We start from the raw sequence: 19,458 nt of genomic DNA on the forward strand, positions 1-19,458 counted from the left end.
AACCAAGCAGTTTCTCAGGGCTTGATTCACACAGTCGCCTTGATTCCAAACCCCTAACCAATTTGACAGATTATCCTCAAAGCAATCTGAAGATGTTTTGGACATATTATGACCTATGTTGATTTATAGATGGCCTCTGGTGTCTGACATTTTTCTCAGGCAACATGGTGCTCACCTTAGGATTCCAGACAGCCTACCTCCAGCACACATAAAAACCAGGCCACGCTGGGCACAAGGCAAGCCAAGAATATTGTAAATGTTTAATTTATTGAGTTATGCTGAAATATAGCCATCTCCCTCGCTTGCTACATTTTATGGGTTTGATGCCTTAAGGGGAAAAATAATCTAGTGATTTATGAGGAAAGTGATAGTCAAAAAAGTACCAAACCTACAAAGCCAACAGAAAAAAAAATGAAGTAAGGGAATTCAAGAGAGCAGATCACTTTCTATATTAGTTAATCTGTTTCTTTGGGCGTGGGCTATTTCTTGCTAGACCGCTGTATGTATTCATTGCACATTATTCTAAACTAATTAATACTCAACCTTCTATGCAACTTTAGATGTCTAGAAAAAAAACCACAAAAATTCTCATGGCCCTAATACAAACCTAAAACAAGTTTAAATGAAGGGGAAAGCTGTCAGCACATTACTACCCCACAAACACTCCTTCACATTCATCAACAATGATAGACAGGTTTACAAACAACCTGAACACAAAATTTAATAAACAAATGCACTGCAGCCAGTAACTGTTCTTAAAAACATTTCATTGCACTGAAAACTTCAGTTCCCGATTAGCTGTCGCTGACAGTCAGAGAAGACTTTATCGCCAAGTTCAGCTTGGCACCTCTCCAAAACGGCAGCTAAAGTTTATTTTCCTCCACTCAGGTTGCCAGCCTCCAGGTGGGGCCTGGAGATTCCCCAAGGTTACAATTTATCTCCTATTTGCAGTTCTCCTGGAGAAAATTGCTGCTTTGGCGGGTGGGCTCTATGGTATTATATCCTTCTGATGTCCCTTCCCTCCCCAAGCCCTGCCTTCCCCAGGCTCCACACCCAAATCTCCAGGAATTTCCCAGCCTGGAGTGGCAACCCTAACTGACCAAGAAAATTCATACTGCATGCCCATTCAGGCAGTTGTTCCTACAAGAGACACCCAGAACTCAAATGCTGCCATTCTCCACTTTTCCTAGTCTTTTCCTTTTCTACTGGAGGTATAACAATAAGCCACGCTGCATTGGAAAGACTCCACTGTAACTTCACACAGTCTGCCAAGTAACGCAATGAGACCATTTTCAAAGAGCTCCTGGTGTCTGCCCAAAATTAATTACTACCAATAACTAGTCACTGATAAGAATGACAGAGGCAAACCACACAATTATCTGGGAAAGATATGAAAACTTCCCACAACTGAATACTCAGAAAACTAATAGCATTTAAGATCCCAGCACAGAAACCTTGTTTTTCATCCTTGATGCTTTCCATTGCATTTTGACATCCGCAAAGGGGAACTAAATAAGGTTAGCACAACTATATCTGAAAGCAGCAGAACCAAGCACAGCCAACCTGGTGCAGTGCTTAAAGTATTCAGACTAGGATCAGGGAGACGCAGGTTCGAATCCCCATTCCGTCATGGAAACTTGCTGGGTGACCTTTAGCCAGTCACACACTCTCAACCTAACCTACCTCACAGGATTGTTGCGAGGATACAAAGGAAGGGGAGATGGATGCATCCCACCCTGAGCTCACTGGAAGAAGAGCAGGATGAAAGTGTGGTTAGTAATTTGTGAGCGACAATCGTACCATCTATTTCTGTAGGGAGTACCTCTTATCAGATTTCAATGTCAAGAGTTGAGCAGACCTGCTTCTCCCAACAATGGGCTACAGCAGGTCTTCAAGAACAGAGTTTGAGTCCAGTGGCACCTTTAAGACCAAGGAAGTTTCATTCAAGATATGACAATTGTGTGTGCAAGCAACACATCCTCAGATACATCGAAATGGAAATTACCAATCCATACATATAGGTAGAGGCTGAACAGCAAATTAGCCTACAACATAATGAAGACGTTTTAACAGATGCTAACAGGAATAACAAGTTAAGTTTATATGGTCACCAAAGGCTTTCTCTGCAAGCAAGAGACAGACGTCTTCCCAATGAGCAGCCCCAAGGACAGCAGAACACGGAGCCACCCTAAGCTGCCCTAGCCCTAAACAAACATCCCACAAAACCACATTTGGCTTCCTGAACCGCATTCTGCCCTTGGAAGGGGCACACAGACAGACGCCACACACAGACGCTTATCACCCTACAAGCAGAGGGTCAAGAAAGGAAGAGAAACGGACTTAAAACATGGCTTGCTCAGTGTGAAATGTCATACTTCCCTGCAGCCTGAAACCCACTTCAAATAATGCATCCATGTCTTGCTTGACAATCCTTAATCAGAAGTAACACTTAACCAGGGTTAGGGAAAACAAGGCACAATTAAGCATTATGCAAAAACAGGGCTTCAGTCATTAGTTCTTCTGCTCCTTGTGGGTACGAAGCATTAAAAAATCAGCCAAAAAGCATTCTGTGAGGAAGGAATGACCTATCTCTCTACTTGCTGGAGAAGAGCTGTCTGAAGGCTTCTAGCATACTCGGTGTTGCCAGCACAATGAAAGCCTTCTTCCCTGCCAACTTAAATCCTAGAGGCAAAAACTCAGTGAAATAGCAAAGCGTTGTTATTATTGCCAACAGAAGTCTACACATTGCCTACATTTGTCCTGGCGAGAGAGTAACCAGAACATACCAACCATCCTTTCAACTAGGGGCAGATCAGGACATTAAAGTAGCCCAGAGCAAGCCAAGTTCTCCCTGAGATGCCAGGAGGCCTACACCCATGGTCACGGCCAGGATCTCAGCCAAGATCTCATGTAATGCTGTTGCACCACTGAGGCCCTCTGCTGGCTCCTGGCCCCAATGGCCTTCCAGGAACTTCCCAGGTAAGTTCAAGGGGCCCATCCACCCCTGCAGATAACGCTGTGCCTTCACAGTTCCTTTTTCTGCTAGCATCGAAGACTGTTTGTTATGGTATTCAAAACATGTCTGCATGTCCTCCAGCTCCCACACTGGCCTCAGAACAAATCTGGAGTCCAGTGGCACCTTTAAGACCAACGAAGTTTTATTCTGAGCATAAGCATTTGTGCGTGTGTGCACTTCTTCAGATAACATTGAAACAGAGTAATCAATCATTACACATAGGAACAGTACCTATATGTAACAGCTGGTGTTACCTGCTATCCATATGTCATGGTTGGCGCCTCACTGTATCTGAAGAAGTGTGCATGCTCACAAAAGCTTATACCCAGAATAAAACTTTGGTGGTCTTAAAGGTGCCACTGGACTCCAACTTTGTTCTGCTGTTTCAGACCGACATGGCTGCCCACCCAAATCTGGCCACAATTAGGTCCCATTAGAATCCCTGTGTGGAGGACACATCGCCAGAAAAACCAATCCAGATCCTTTCAATGACTGCAGTTCAACTTACTTCTGTGACCAGCTCCAGGTGTCTTTCTCAGAGTTGACTTTCACTACTATAAAATAAAGCCTTTTGAAAATGTGCCTCGGCGACAGTAGTGCAAGAGCCAACTGGATGCCCACGCTGGGCATCTGTCTGCTGTGGTCACATCCTCACAAAGGCTGACTTTGCTTTAGCAGGACCAGGACTGGATTTCTCACTGGCACAAGCAATCAATTTCCCACCAGTTGCTCCACAGGCACATTTTAATGCGCAGTTCCCTTCAGTTCCCCTCGCGGTTTTGTGACACTGTCTTTTAAGGATTAAGAATCTGCGAGGGGAACTGGAGGGAGCCATGTATCAAAATATACCTGCAGAGCAACTGGTGGGAAATCGATTGCTTGCACTGGGGGAAAACAGAAGCCTGGGGGTGCAGCAATGCTAGTGAGAATTTGGTTCAGATTTGCTTTCGACCCCCAGAGGCAAAACTTGACTTTTGTGGGCGTGGTCCTTCTAATTCAACATGCCAGCCCAATGAGGAAAAGCTGTCCAGGGGTCTCAGGAATAAACCTTCTCCAGTTCTGCTCCCTGATACATTCTCAACTGGAGATGCTGAAGAGTGAACCTGCAATTCTTGATGGATTTTGAGGCTGTCAGCTGAGCGGAGGAGGGAATGGGGGGCACTGTGTTTCGGTGGTTCTGTTTCAACTTGGGCAGCCAGTTACAGAAGGTCTCAAGGAACTGAGGAACTGTGACATTTCGGCTATGGGATACCTCAGGGTTCCATCTTGTTCCCTGTGTTGTTTTAACACTTTTATGAGAGACCATCTGGGGATCTGGAGTGAGGTGCTACCAATATCTGGACAGCACCCAGCTCTATATCTTCTAAACAGCTGAGCCAGGTGGGTCTGTGGAAGAACTGAACAGATGCCTGGAGAAGGTCATGGGATGCATGAGAGCCAATAAACTGGAGCTCAGTCCAGACAAGACTGAAGTGCCATTGGTCAATGGAGAAGCTGCTTGACAATTGAGGAGTCAGTCTGTCCAGAAGGGGGTTACACTGCCCCTGAAAGAACAGGTTCATGGCTTGGGTGTGCTGCTGTATCCTGACCTACGTTTGGAGATTCAGGTCTCTCCCATGATTGGTAGCATCATTTATCATCTTTAGCTGATACTTCAGCTAGAGCCCTTCCCTGAGAAGTGTGTTCTGGAAACAGAGAACTATACTTCAAACAGATCAAAGTTAGATTACTGTAATGAGCTCTTTGTGGGGCTGCCTTTGGAAACTGTACAAAAACTTTGATTGGTCCAAAATACAGCAGCTGGCAACTGTCTAGCTGCAGGCTCATTTGACACTGACCTCACTGTGCTTTAGGCACAGGAATTTCTCTTCCCCCAGGATTTTAACAGAAGGATTATCTATCTGTTCATCTGCTCCTAACTTAAAGGCTCTTTCATAGATATTGTTTTAGCCTGTTTTTTATAGCATGTTGAATATTGAATAGTTTTATGCTTGCTACTTCTAGGATTTTGGCTGTTTTTATGGCATGTTTGAATATTAATAGTTTTATGCTTGCTACTTCTAGGATTTTGTTGTACAGTTTTTGAGCAGATCTATAGAGAAATAACATACATTTTCTAATTCAGTGAAGAAAACTGGATAACTTCCTAAGTGGATAACATGTTATCACAGAGACATGGCTCCACTTATCACAACCCTGTTTCATGTCAATACTGCGGTAAAAAGGTGAGCATGAAACCAATTTCTTGCAATGAAGCACTTGTGGGGGGCAGCATTTCCTACTCTAGGTCTTGCTGCTTGCTGTCAGCTGCCCCCCACCTTGAATTCCAATCCTTACCTGCTCCATGGCAAAGCCAACAAAAATGGTCTGCAGTGTGCCAAGGCAAAAGTCAGCAGTGCCACCTGGTGGACACTGTATTTCTCTACACACACACAATATGGCCATTTTCCCACTGAGCTTACCTCGGAGCGACGTCCCTCTTCACCGTGCAGCGTCTGTGCGGATTTCCCACCAACTGCTCCGAGGCTGCTCCGAGTAACCAAGTAGAGTCGCGGCTTTTGCGTCACTAATGTAAACTGGTTTTTAGCGGTTTCCATTTGCGACGCAAAAGGTCGGGAACTTCCTGGTTCCTCAGAGCAGCCTCGGAGCAGTTGGTGGGAAATCCGTGCAGACGCTGCATGGTGAAGAGGGACGTTGCTCCGAGGTAAGCTCAGTGGGAAAATGGCCTATGTTACAAATGGTGACCCTGGAGCTCGCAAGTGCCTTACAAGACCTGAAGCACCACACCAGGCCCTCCCAAAGTAACATACTTTCCTTCCATGGCTGATTTGGTTAGAAGAGGTTGCAATCAACTCTGAGATTCCGCTACACTCCTGCACATTTACTGTGGCTGTTTTGATAATACTGTCAACAGGAACAAATTCCAAAGTGCTAGTCAGTCACAGCAAAATGAAAAAAGGAGTCTCGAGGCACCTTATATACACTTTAAGCAAGAATAAATTCACTTCCACTTGCTGTCTTACATGGATGATTTACAGGCCAAGAAAGGGGATCTAGGGTTTGTACCTGTGGTAAGTCTTCATTAGAAACTACTGAGCATTTCTTCCTTTTCTGTGTAATTTACTCAGATCTGAGAAGAAAACTTCTGGATCCTCATTTATTTATTCATTTCATTAGCTTTATATCCCACACTACCCCACAAGTGGGCTCAAGGAGGTTGCAACATATAGGAAAATAAACATTAAAACATATCATCTAAAAACCAGATTTAAAACAGTTAGAACAAGATGGCAACTAAAACAAACACCTTCCAGTAACCCATAGTACCTCCTGCAAGATGTTAGATGGTAGTCTATAGTACCTTATTTCCCCTGTGCCCTGGTTACAATCTTGGAAACAGACTAACATATGGGGCACTGAAGCAGGGGCTGTGAGAAGGGGAGTCCGAGATGGTTGAGCATCTGCTGCTTCCACCAAAGGCCTGGTGGAACAGCTCCATTTTACTGGCCCTGGAGAACTGTAGAAGGGCTCTGATCTCAGATGGAAGTGCATTCCTCCATGCCGAGGCCAAAGCAGAAAAGGCCCTGGCCCTGGTTAAGGCTAAGCAGACATCTTTCGGGCTGGGGACTACCATGAGATGTTCATCTAGAGAGAGCAGGGCTTTCCAGGGCACATATAGGGAGAGACAGTCATCTGAATAAGAAGTCTCTTTGCTCTTCTATCGTTTAACGACTGTTAACCTGGATTTCAACATTCTATGTGTGCAAATCTACAGCTGTTGCAATTAGGCATTGTTTGCTTTAAATGAATATTGAACAGCAATCACTTATTTTTTGCTATATTGCTGTCTTTTTCTGGCCGAACAGCTTATTGGCTTTAAGACCCTAGATGGGAATGGGATATACACTTCAACACACACATGAAGTTGGCAGATATTTGAGGATTTTATATCCCAAATTCTCGTCCTTTATGGGTTCTCTATTCATTTGTGAGTGTGCATGCACCCACAAAGCTAAAGAAGCAGAACCCAACACAAAAGGCAAAGTCTGCCATTTCTATCTAAGACTCCACTGTATACGACAGTGACCATTCATAACAGAAGTAGCAGGTGACGTCGCAGTCTTCTTAGATGTACTAAGCTAATTTAACATCTCTTTGCCTGCCTAGTTACATTTTGTCCAATCCCCTGCTCCAAAGAGCTCAAGGCAGCAAACACAGGTCTCGTCTCCCCATTTTATCATCACAGTTAAGGCAACATTATTGATGTGAGAACACAGGCAGCATTCAACACCTGGGATTCATGTTTCATTCAGCTAACTTGATTTAAAATTTTGTATCCAGTGTTCCTGCAACAAAGCGCAGTATACAATTTTATGCTGTTTTGTCCTCACAATGAGGCAGGCTAGGCCAGAAAAGCAGAGAGCTGTCCCAAAGCAATCCCACAAGCTTCACAGTCAAACAAGGATATGAACCTCAACCCCAACCCCTTTCCCACCAATCCATAGTATAAGGAGTACAGGAATGTATATGCAAGGTTGCCAATGGTAACCATCAACCTTGCTCATTTAAAACTCAATACAATTCTTTATTTTATTTTTTTTTAAAAAACCCACTTCACTCTTGCAACCAGAAAAGAAAGCACAAGAGCACTTTACTGGCTCGCGGTTTCTGAGGCCTATCTAAAGTGCCAGTTTGGACCTGGGCACCCCAAGGATGGTCCTCTCCAGCTACTCGGGCTGTCAGTTGACTTCAGTGATGAATTCAAGGTGCTGGTTATGACCCTAGCAATGAAGCTGTCAAAGAGAAGTGAAGTGAAGCAGCATTTCACGGCTTGGAATTTTGCCTCAAAAACACAGACCCAACAATCTTCCAAGATTATTGTGGGCAACTTTAGACCTTTATTAAAATTCCCGGCCAATTTCAAGTGTCAGGAAGTTCAGGTCAGGCTTTTAAAGAGTCCATCTCTTTGATGGCAGAAAACTGTAAACTTGCGGTCTCTGTTTCAGGATACATGTATTTAAAAATATGCTAATAAATATATTACTGAGGGGAGGAGCAAGCTACCTCCTTCATCACAGCAAGATTCAGAATGCCTTTTCCAAACCAGCTCTCCGTTCACTCTCAGAAAAGGTCTTCTGCTCCTCACAGCTGAACCCAAATGCCCTTTGATTAAGCCTTTTATTTATTGTTCACTAAGTTACACCTGACAGGGAGAATGATGTCGCTCAGCAAAGCGGTATAGCAGGGCTCACAATAAAATTAAAGTGACGGAAAAATGACTGCTGGACATTCTGTGAACAAATGACACTGCAAGCCAAGGTGTCAGATAATTATCCTTTTCTCCTGATTGTCTGGACTGCTTTCCAGAAGGATGGGAAGACAGAGACTGGGGGAAAGGAAAGTGTGAGTATCAAGAAGGAGAAGTATTTTGGAAAGGGGGTGGGAGGAGAGCATATCCAGTTAGATACTCAACATTCAGGTGAAATCGAGCAGCATCCTACCTTTCAGAAGAGGTTGGAATGTTGGGATTTCCTGCAGCTTGATGACTTCTGGGTCGTTGCTGACATTGCGTGATGACTGAGTCCCTTGGGCCACCACAACAATGTCATCCATTTTGGCTCGTTGCTTGGCTGGTGAAGGGGATGCTGGGAAAGATAAATCCAAACCAATAAATAAAGGAAGCACCTGAAGTACAATTACTGTTTTCCTTCAACTGATATTACCCCACCCTCAAAAACCCATGCTGTTTAATCAAGTTTTGCCTTTACAAATACCCCAAACTAATCCAATGGAAGAATTCACCACGAGGGCTAGATACACATGGAAACATTTAATTCCTAAGGATGGGAAGACAGAGACTGGGGGAAAGGAAAGTGTGAGTATCAAGAACGAGAAGTACTTTAAATCCGTTTTCTGTTCTTATCCCCAGCTGCAGAAGGTCTTCCTTTGGGTATTCAGGGCCAGTTCACACGTGCATAAGACAGTTTCAGGAATAACCGGGCTAGTCTGCAGTACAGTAGCACCTCACAAACCAACCAGATTTTCTCAAGAGTTTATACTCTGGAAATCTTGTTGGTCTTGAAAGTGCTACTGGATTTGAATCTAACTCTTCTACACCCTCTGTCAAGCATGGTGAAATTCCATTGATAATTGATTGTTTTAGGGTCCTGCCTAACTTGGTCTGTGAAGTATCATGGAGGATCCAACTTTGTTAGCTTGTTATTCTTTCCCTTCCCCGTCTTGCTTTATGGCTTATAATTAGAAGTAGTGAGAACTGAAACCAAGTAATCAGCACGTTCCCATACATTCCTGTAAGGGTGTACGAGCCATCTGGGGAAAGCCAGGACGCCATCCTGATAACACTATGGGAATGTAGACATTTATGATAGCTTATGTGTGAATGCTACCCTGCAACCCCATCCCTTGGAATCCCTTTGAAGTAAGCCTTAAAAGTATTGTATCAATGTATTGGCAGCATTACTCTCAAGAACCTGTTACACCAAAGTATCGGTCTATCAATAAACGTAGTCTTTGTATCAACTTCGACTCGTCATTGAACCCGCATGCTTGACACCCTCGATGACCCACAGCTGTGTGAATTAGCCATGGACAAACTGCATGAGCTTTAGTATCCAAAAGGCTACACAGCATTACTGAGGCAGCCTCAAGAAAAGGCATGCATACTGGAACGTGGGCGTAGGCAATCTGTTGGTCGCAAGTGACTGCTGGGGCAGCGGCTGGTCTGAAGCTGTCCATGACCCGTCCACCTTAGGCTCCAGCAGCAATCGCCTTCAGCACCCCACGGCCTGACCAGGCCTTTTGTTAGGTGAGCTGAGTCTGGTGTCTCCGCATTGGGCAAGGGGGTGAACCTGTGGCAGCCTTTTCCAAATCCTGGCAGGTTCTTAGGCAACAGCAGCGAACCCACCCACCTATCACAACACGGACGTCTGGCTTGCCTCGACCAGGGCCACGGCTTTTTCAGCCCTAGCCCCGACCTGGTGGAATCAGCTCTTGGTGGAGGCTCCGGCCCTCCAGGATATGTTACCATTCCGGAGGACCTGTAAGACGGAGCTGTTCCATCGGGCCTATGGCTGAAGCAGATGGGCATCCTATCATTTAAATGGCCCTCCCCTACACTGATTGCACTGTACTGATTCCTTGAAACCAATATAGCCGGGATCTAAACACCTAGGTTGGGACAATTAAGCCTAATCGATCTGTTAATACCATCTTTGCCCCCCCACCTAATGTGAGCTGTGGCTTAATTGTCTTAGTTTTAAACTGTTTTAAATTGATTTGATTGTTTTATTGTGTCGGAAGCCGCCCTGAGTCCACTATGGGAAAGGGCAGCCTATAGATCTACGGAAATAAATAAAATAAATAAATAACTAGATACGACAGTTAAATACAGGGGTGTTTCCTGATAAAATACAGCAGCATTTTGCTCTTCAACTGCCTGAGCCCATAACAGTCCTACTGAAAAGTCATATTCTGTCTAACGGCCTGGAAATGTCTGTCAGAGGAGTCTTCAATACAGCCATCCCCGATACTCAGGAAGCAGGCGGCCCCTGAATTCAGCCTGAAAACAGTGATTGTGCTGGTTTCACTTCTTCTTGAGGCCAGACTGTGCTTTTAGGGCTTAAAACCTTGCTAGAGGCTGCTGCCCCTGGGTCTAAAGGGAACTAAACTTTAGAGCATCCCAACCAGAGGCTCTCTGTGCTGATGTGGCTGCTACATCCCCAGAGCCTGATATAAGACCCTCTGATGTGGAGTAATTCAGCTGGGTTTTTTTCTTACTGGTATGGGGGTGTCCACCCAAAGGGTGCAGCAGGTAATTGTAACTTGCTTTATGGCCCCTCTTTGCCATTTTACAAATGGTTCTGGCTAGAGGTGCAGCTGAGAAAAAGTATCTCTCCGTTATTAACCAACTGCATTTATTTTCCACAGCCTTTTCCCTGCACGCAACGCGTCCCTCCTGTGCAACTGAACATACTGAACATATGAAGCTGCCTTCTACTGAATCAGACCCTCGGTGCATCAAAGTCAGTATTGTCTACACAGACTGGCAGTGGCTCTCCAGGGTCTCAAGCTGAGGTTTTTCATGCCTATTTGCCTGGACCCTTTTTAGTTGGAGATGCCAGGGATTGAACCTGGGACCTTCTGCTTACCAAGCAGATGCTCTACCACTGAGCCACTGTCCCTCTCCTAACTGCTCGCCAATTCTCCCTCCCTTTATAGCTGCTAGCAGTGTTTGCTACCCACAGAGTACAGAGGAATTATGCACAGCACAGGAAGGCTTTCCCCTCTGAGCAACACTGACAGAACTCCATGTAATATCCTGCCAGTATAACCCCATGCATGTGTGTGTGGGGGGGGGGGGGAGCATAACCACATCTCTAGGTGGCTACCAGCATCTCCACTCCCTGCTCCTCCTAGCTAAACACTCACAACCACTTTCACCATCCTTGATTAGCAGCACAAACAAAAACCACAATGCCTAAGCAGCAACTCCCTGTGAGGGATGGTACAGTCACTGAGGTAAATACCTACCTACCATAACAGAGATATCCAAGCATGGGACAACCATATGGAATTGAAGAGGTGGTTATCAGAATGGGATCCATATGCAGAATCCTCATGCTCAGGGGTTGTTTTGTAGAAAAATAGGTGGTGGAGCTCATGAGCATCTCATTAGCATATGCTGCCCCTCCCCACCAGCCAAAAGCAACCCAACGCAAGAAAGAAGAGCCCCAGGCGAGCAAGGCCTAGCTTGGGCTGGCTAGAGATCCAGCCAGCCCAAGCAGGCCTTGCTCACCTGGGGCTCTCCTTGGACATTCCTCCCCCCTCAGTCAAAAGGCCAGCAAGCCACCCGCTGCCCAAAATCCCATAGGAAGTGGAAAAAGGGTGGCGCGGGCTTCTCCAGGGGTTAATGAGGGCTGCTGGGGGTGTGGCAAAGCTCCTGGTGGCTGGCTGGCTGCCAGCTCTCCTAATCCAGGAATTGTTATGCAGCTGCACCTCCTATTCAATGGACAAGGTAGGTGGGGAGGAAGAGGGGGAGCCGTCAGAAAGGTTCAGGAGCTGTGCTCCTATGAGCTCCTACTGAATTCAAGGCCTGCTCATGCTCACTTTCTGTCTCTTGCTGCAGCTAGACACCACCCATGCCCATCCTTCTGTCTCTTTCAGCCCTTTGCAGCAGCACTGGCCAGGACGGAGCTCATCCAGAGTGCCTGGCCAGCCTCACACTAGGCCTACAACGTGACCAACAACTGCAATGAGCAGAGCACATCACGCTGCCCTGATACAGGTCACTCGCACACAGCAATCAGGACAGCACTGATTCTGAGGTATGTATTATTCTGCAGCTCTCAAAGGCACAAGAACCCTGATAGGCCCAGAGAGTTGGTGACTGCATCCATCTGACTTGCTCTGTGAGAACTCCATTCCTGCAACTGCTTAATTAATATGTTTCCACTACTATCCCCCCCAGGGGGGTGGGCTGAGGCAACCGTCTGCACAGTTAGCAAGGGAGGACAAGACCCTTGGGAAACACAATCTTTACGTTTTCACGGAGAGATGGAAGGGAGCCAGCCTTTGCTCAGACCGGTGCTGGTCTTTGGAAGTTGCTCTCAGGGGAGGCAATGAACTTCTGTGGTTTATGCAGAAACCTATCTTGCTGATATCTGCTGAGAACAAGGGCAGCTGGGATGAATAGTAGAATCATAGAGTTGGAAGGGACCACCAGGGTCATCCAGTCCAACCCCCTGCACAATGCAGGAAACTCACAAATACCTCCCCCTAAATTCACAGAATCTTCATCGCTGTCAGATGGCCATCTAGCCTCTGTTTAAAAACCTCGAAGGAAGGAGAGACCACCACCTCCCGAGGAAGCCTGTTCCACTGAGGTACCGCTCTAACCGTCAGGAAGTTCTTCCTAATGTTGAGCCGGAAACTCTTGATTTAATTTCATCCCACTGGTTCTGGTCCTAGCTTCTGGGGCAACGGAAAACAATTCCACACCATCCTCTAGATGACAGCCCTTCAAGTGCAAAGCAAATAGACGGGAGTCTGTGCCGTGAATGGGCTGTGCCCACCAACCGCATCTGCCATTGCAAAGTCTCAGGTGTAGTTGGCACACCTTCCAGGGCTGCATGGTAGCTCCATGAAGGACTTGAGCTGCGGACTTCATACATGCCAAGCCTGTGCTGTCCCACAGTGCTATACCTTTTCATGTGCGCTCAGTCGGGCGTGTGGTTAGAGGAATGCTCCAGAGGAGGAGATTGGATTTATATCCTGCCCTTCACTCGGAGTCACAGAGCAGCTTACAATCTCCTTCCCTTCTCCTCAACACAGCGAACACCCTCTGAGGCAGGTGGGGCTGAGAGAGCTCTGACAGAAACTGCTCTTGAGCGGAACAGCTCTGAGAGACTCACGACTGACCCAAGGTCACTCCAGCAGTTGCATGTGGAATCAAACCCAGTCCTAGATTAGATTAGATGGACTCAAGATTAGATTAGATGGACTCTAGATTAGAGTCCATGCTCTTAACCACTACCCCAAACTGGCTCTTACCTAAGGTATAGATTCTAATCACGCCTCCACTGGCCAAACAATGAGTTTTGCCTTATTGGTGAAATTTGAACCCCCCCCCCTTCCCTCCCGCACTGAACTTGCAGCCATGAAGCAGCTGCTCCTCCAGGCCTGAACCAGCTTTTGACTGGGAAAAGGCACAGAAAAGGTCTTTCTGGGGGGGCTTCCCCTGCCAAGTGAACTGTGGAGGCAGCTGCATCATTGGGAGCAAGTGGTCATGCTCCCTTCCCTGTGCTGGTCTCGCGTTTGCAGGAGCAGATCTGATCTCACATCTATGGAGTTCCGTGGAGGATGGTAGCTATAGGGCTCCTTTGGCCATGCCACATTCCTCCCTGCAGTGGAGGCTGCTGGGATGCTTTTCCTCCTTCCTGTGAGGCTCTGAAGATAGGTGGAGCAGCAGTGACATCAGGGAGGAGGTCTAGTATCAGTGTGTTAATTGGCTGCCTTCATGTATGTTTGATATGCTGCTCTGGGATTGGTTGTTGTGGCTGCGGCCTCCAATGCAGCTGGTACAACCCCTGATCCTTGGAACTGGGTCTCTACCGAGAGTACATCAAATTTGGACTAGCTCTGCTCCACCCGCATTGCTGATGCAACCAAGTCCACCTGGTTAGGGTGGCTCTCTATCAGAGCGAGCTAAGAATCAGGAATTCTGGTTCAAGTCTCTCCTCTGCTGGAAACTCTGCAGTCCTACTGGCACTTACTAGGGAGCAAGCCACAGTTAACAAGCAGGACTTCTTTCTGAATACAGGGGATTGAAGAGTCTGTGGCTTTAGGTCACGGTTGGGCCCGCCCCCCCCCCCCAACCAATTCAAAACCAAGACTGATGCAACAAGATGTTGCCATCCTGTCTTGGGCCAAGACTTGTAGATCTGCTGAAAATGATCAAAGCTTAGCAGGGCACTAGCAAGAGGGAACTCCTGAGAAGCGACTGTGGGGCACTTGGGGGAGAAAATCAGCCACAGGAGATCTGAGCTGTGAATCTGAGTTCCTACAGTCCAAATGCCCCCAGATATCCAGACACCAAGGAGCTGAATCCGTTTGAATCAGCTTCAAGCTTTGTAACCCAAAGTCATTGACAAAGTGTTTAGAGCAGTCATTCCAGCTATGGATCTGTGCCCTTTATGGTTAATTACCGATAGCCAAGGAAAGGCAAGAAAACCAAATCAGTCAGTCCTAAGAGAAATCAACCCAGACTGTTCCCTGGAAGGTCAGATGCTGAAGCTGAAGCTCAAATACGTTGGCCACCCAATGAGAAGGGAGCACTCCCTGGAGAAGTTCCTGATGCTGGGAAGGACAGAAGGCAAAAGAAGGGGACGGCAAAAGATGGGATGGCTGGACAGCGTTACTGATGTAACTAACATGAATTTGAGCAGGCTTCAGAGGATGGTAGAAGACAGGAGGGCCTGGTGTGACTTTATCCATGGGGTCGCAAAGAGTCAGACTCGACTGTGCGACTGAACGACAACAACAAGGAAAGGCAGAGCAATTAGATCCAAGAAATTTTAGATCTTTCATGGAGGGATGGAATGGAGCCAACCTTTGCTTAGAAAGGTTCTGGTCTTTGGAAGGTATTCTCAGGGTAGGCAATGGACTTCTGTGGTTTATGAAGAGATCTGTTTTGCTGACATCTGCACCTAAACTGATGGGAATGGCTTGGAAGTGTCGACCCCCACTGAGAAATGAACTGCATAAAGCTTGTTTGCACTTTACTAGCTACCCCGGCCTGGATGGCCCAGGAGAGCCATAGCTCATGACATCCGCTGAGGCTAAGCAGAGTCTGCCTTGGTCAGTATTTGGAAGGAGACCCCCAAGGAATTGCAGGGTCGTAATGCAGAGGAAGGCAGTGGCAAACCACCTCTATTTTTCTTGTGCCTTGAAAACCCTACAGAGCCACCATAAGTCAGCTGCAACTTAACAGCACTTCATACACACACACAGGGCTGGGACTGCTGTTGGGTTTTGCTTAGCTGTGTTGTACCGCATTTCTGGAACCAGAGTGTTTGTGGTGATTTCTCTCTCTGTAAAATTATCGGTAGCCTATTTATTATATTGGTACACTGTTTTTAAAGCAAAGACGGGATAAAAGTCTTTGAAATAAAATAAAGGTATGCATTCTGAGCATTTGAGGGCATTACATAAATGCTCAGTATTGGTCAGCCTTTTGCCTGCACTATAAACTGCATACAAATAAACAATAATGGGCTTCTCAGACTCAGTTGCCATTTAATCGACAGTATGGCCTTAATCAGGGGTGGCCAAACTTGCTTAACATAAGCGCCACATAGAATAAGTGTCAGATGTTTGAGAGCCACAAAACATGAATGCCAGATGTTTGAGAGAATTTCATGGAAGAAAGGAAGGCAGGCAAATAGATGGAGGGGAGGGAGAGGTGGAATGAAAGCAGCTTTAACGTTAAATGGCTGGCTTGGCTTGGAGAATTGATTTAAAGAGACAGATGCCTTCTCCAAACCAGCCAATGGGGTAGTGGGGGGGGGGCTTTGAAAGCTGCACAATATGTGTGAAAGAGCCACGTATGGCTTCCAAGCCACAGTCTGGCCACAATCAACTAACTTATGTTGCACTAGAAACACACACTATTATTTACTTGAAGAACCATGTTCAAGCTCAAGGCACCTTTAAGGCCAACAGAGTTTTATTCGAGGTCTTAATGGCGGCCCTGGACTCAAACTTTGCTCTGCTGCTTCAGACCAACATGGCTACCCAACCTGAATCTATTATTTACTTGCAACAGGAAAAAAATATTTGCATAGCACAGCTTGACTTACAATATACACACATTTTATTTTGCTTGGGTTTCCCCTCCCCCACATAGCAGAGGTGTGCATGAAACTTGGCGTTAGAGGAACCTCGGGTATGTTTTTAAAAGCATTGAATAACAACAATAAAAGTCTATAAATGGGGTTAAAGGTTCAACTAGTACAGAATCCCCCCCAAAAAATATCATCAGTGCCTCTGCAAAGCCCAGAATAATGGTACAAAACTCCCTCCCTTCTCCCACAGTGCCTGCCCTACAGCACAGGTAGACTGCTCTGAAAGAGAAGGTTCCACTTCCCTGTCATGCTCTGCTGACAGGTGTCACACAGACTGGCCTCTTCCAGAGAAGAGCTCCAGAGAAGAAAAACCTTCAGGAAAGGGATTCTGAAGCATCTTTTACACTCCAAACTTTCGGGAGAAATCTTAAAGCATCTCTACTCCACTTCAACAGCACCTTTGCAGAGGTCTTCCCATGGGGATTCTGGCCATCCTGGTGGACCTTTTTTTTTGGGGGGGGGGGGGAGGGGGCAAAATCCAGCCGTTTCTGATCCAAGCAGTAAACTTGTGCTTGGGCTGCAGCCTGCAGCGCAGGACAGAACGCTCTCTTGTTCCCAACACAACCTCCGCCCGCAGCAAGACTCCCCGCTACAGCTAGCTTTCTGCCTGCAAGGAGTTCTTCCTGCATCCGTCCTGGCCGCGGGCGCCTCCCCCCTCGCCCTCCAAAGCGGCACCGAGCAGGGGCACCTACCCGACACGCTGGGCTCGTGAGGCCGGCTGTCCGCATCGGTGCTTTGCTCCGCGCCCATGGCGGGCAGGCAGGCAAGAGGGGGCTGGCTGCAGAAGGGGGGAGAAGGAGGGCGCTGCGCCTGGCCAGGCCGTCCCCGAGCCGGCGTTTAGGCGGGCGGCAGACGGAGCGCCGCGCTGCTCCCCAGAGCCAGGCGCATCGCTCGGGGCTGACAAGCCAGCGCGGCTGCCTTTCGCTGGGCTCACCCCGCCCGCCTCCTGCGGCACACCCACCGCCGAGGCTTCCGCCTTCCCAGCAGCCAGAGCCGCTTTCGGTTCCCGGGTCAAGCCTCGCCCCTCGCCGGGGGGCTGATCGAGGCCGCTCCGTCGCCTGCTTGCCCGGCTGCAAGAGTCACTCGCCCCGGAGCGGGTCTCGCTCATCGCAGCCCCCAGGCTGGCGGCCTCTTGCATCCAGCGGGCCTTGCTGCTCCCGAATTTGCAGTCTGGAGGGCTCCTTCAGTGGCCGGCGGCGGCGACGATTTGAGCGTGCCGAGGTTGCCAGGGCCGCAAGGCCACGAGCGCTTACTCGGGAGGAAGCCCCGGCCCTTTAGGGCGCATATTCGCGTAGACAAGGATGCATTGCGAGGAGGATGTCCCACAGTGAATGACAACAATTCCCTTTGGGAACAAAGAGAGACTTCGGTGGTTGTTTGTTTTTTTTAAAAGTTGAACGTTTATTAAGAAAATTAATAGCATAGAGAAATGGCGACCAGAACAGGTCACGCTCATGCACAGTTCTGTAAACTCAACTACCTCCTACAGCCTGTACGGTTGAGCTCGTCTAAAGAGAAAGTGGGAGAGGGAAGTAAACATGATGAGTCCGCCCAGCGACGAAGGGAGGTTCCTGTAGGCCCATTGGATATAATGGGACCCAGGAATGCCAATTGACTTGCATGGACTCCATTGAAGGCGTTATACCACGTATAAGTTACCAAGGAAAATGCAGAGGACACTTAAGGGCCCCTGAAATGACAGCCACTAAGGTGGAATGATGGTCCCTGGGATTAGCATTAAGTGTTCTGGGACTGGAGTCATTGGCTTCCCAGTAAGTCTGAGGCCCTGCAAATCAGAACAGCTTTGCTTAGGACTGCTGTCCTCAGCATGGTGCCCAGCTGCCTGCCAACACCTTTCCTGCCACCAACGGGACAGGGACTGGGAGGTAGCTTTCTGGCCACCCTTCAGACCCCCCCCCCCCGCCCCTTTGCATTCTCAGTTGCCTGGAGTTTTCTCTTGGGGCCAGATTTGGGAGATGCCCCCCCATACTGCCTGAAAATTCAGGGACGTCCCAGTACCCTGAAATGCTGAGGAGCAATATAGGGGAATTTGGGCCAAAAAGGCTGCTATAAAAAAAAAAGTAAGAAAGAACCCCCACATTTCACCTCAGGCTCAATTAAAAATGAAAGTGCAAGTTCTCCATGGAGGAATTCAGAGGGAAACCCAACATGCTTCACAGTGGTTTGCAAATTTCCTCCCAAGGGTTTCCCTTGTTTTGTAACCAGATTTCACTTGGAATGCAATTCTGAGTTAGGAGGTTCTTCTGTGTGACAACCAACAAGAACATAAGAGAAGCCATGTTGGATCAGACCAATGGTCCATCCAGTCCAACGTGTCACACAGTGACCAAAAAACCAGGAGGTCCATCAGTGGGGCCAGGACACTAGAAGCTCTCCCACTAGAAGGTTTGGGCCAAGCCAAAAGATGATGCTAACATATGATCGAAGCTAGTGTTCATCTTGCATACCAAGAGTTATTGAGCAAGGGCACTGATTTACGAATTGCTGTGGAGCTTAGTCCTCCAAAACACAACACTGGTGACTCGTTTGATTTTCAGTGGGCAGCGAAACGCGTAACTTCAGTTATTTTTATTGCTCAGAATTGTCTGATTCTCTGGCCAGCAGGTGGCGCTCTAGAATTGATGTAACCATTCCTGCCCCAATCAAATTTTTATGGGGACTCATCCTGGAGGCTTGCTAAAACAGCGAGGATACAAGTTGTAGTGCAAAGTCACTTGTAATGCCGCCTCACAAGAAGGCACCACGGTGAGCTGGCTTGGAGATGAGAGGAACTGAAAGGGAAGGAGGGAAGGAAGGAAGTCACTTTGCCATGTCCCAAATGGCCATATGGGTTGAACCTCTGAAAGAGTGACTCCTCTCTAAGAAGCTGTGGTCAGGGTGCACTATGGAGTTTGGCTATGGTGCTGGAGAGGAAGATTGATGAGTCTCACCCTCGTACCGTCTCACTACTTGGAAAGATCTCCGCAGACCAGAGTTGCCACAAACCTTGACAAAATAATG

General features: G+C 47.4%; 1 protein-coding gene across 1 annotated transcript in view; it reads right to left on the reverse strand.

The window, feature by feature from the left end:
* Positions 1-17,450, reverse strand: part of BORCS5 (BLOC-1 related complex subunit 5) — a 30,960-nt gene extending 13,510 nt beyond the window's left edge. The window contains exons 1-2 of the mRNA XM_060254246.1: positions 17,130-17,450; positions 8,518-8,661 (exon numbers count right to left, since the gene is read on the reverse strand). Coding sequence (XP_060110229.1) covers positions 8,518-8,661; positions 17,130-17,187 — 202 coding nt within the window. The 5' untranslated portion in view covers positions 17,188-17,450. The remainder of the gene's footprint in view (positions 1-8,517; positions 8,662-17,129) is intronic.
* Between the last annotated feature and the right edge of the window lie 2,008 nt (positions 17,451-19,458).

The sequence above is a fragment of the Heteronotia binoei genome, chromosome 14, assembly GCF_032191835.1.
Source record: "Heteronotia binoei isolate CCM8104 ecotype False Entrance Well chromosome 14, APGP_CSIRO_Hbin_v1, whole genome shotgun sequence".
NCBI lineage: Eukaryota > Metazoa > Chordata > Lepidosauria > Squamata > Gekkonidae > Heteronotia > Heteronotia binoei.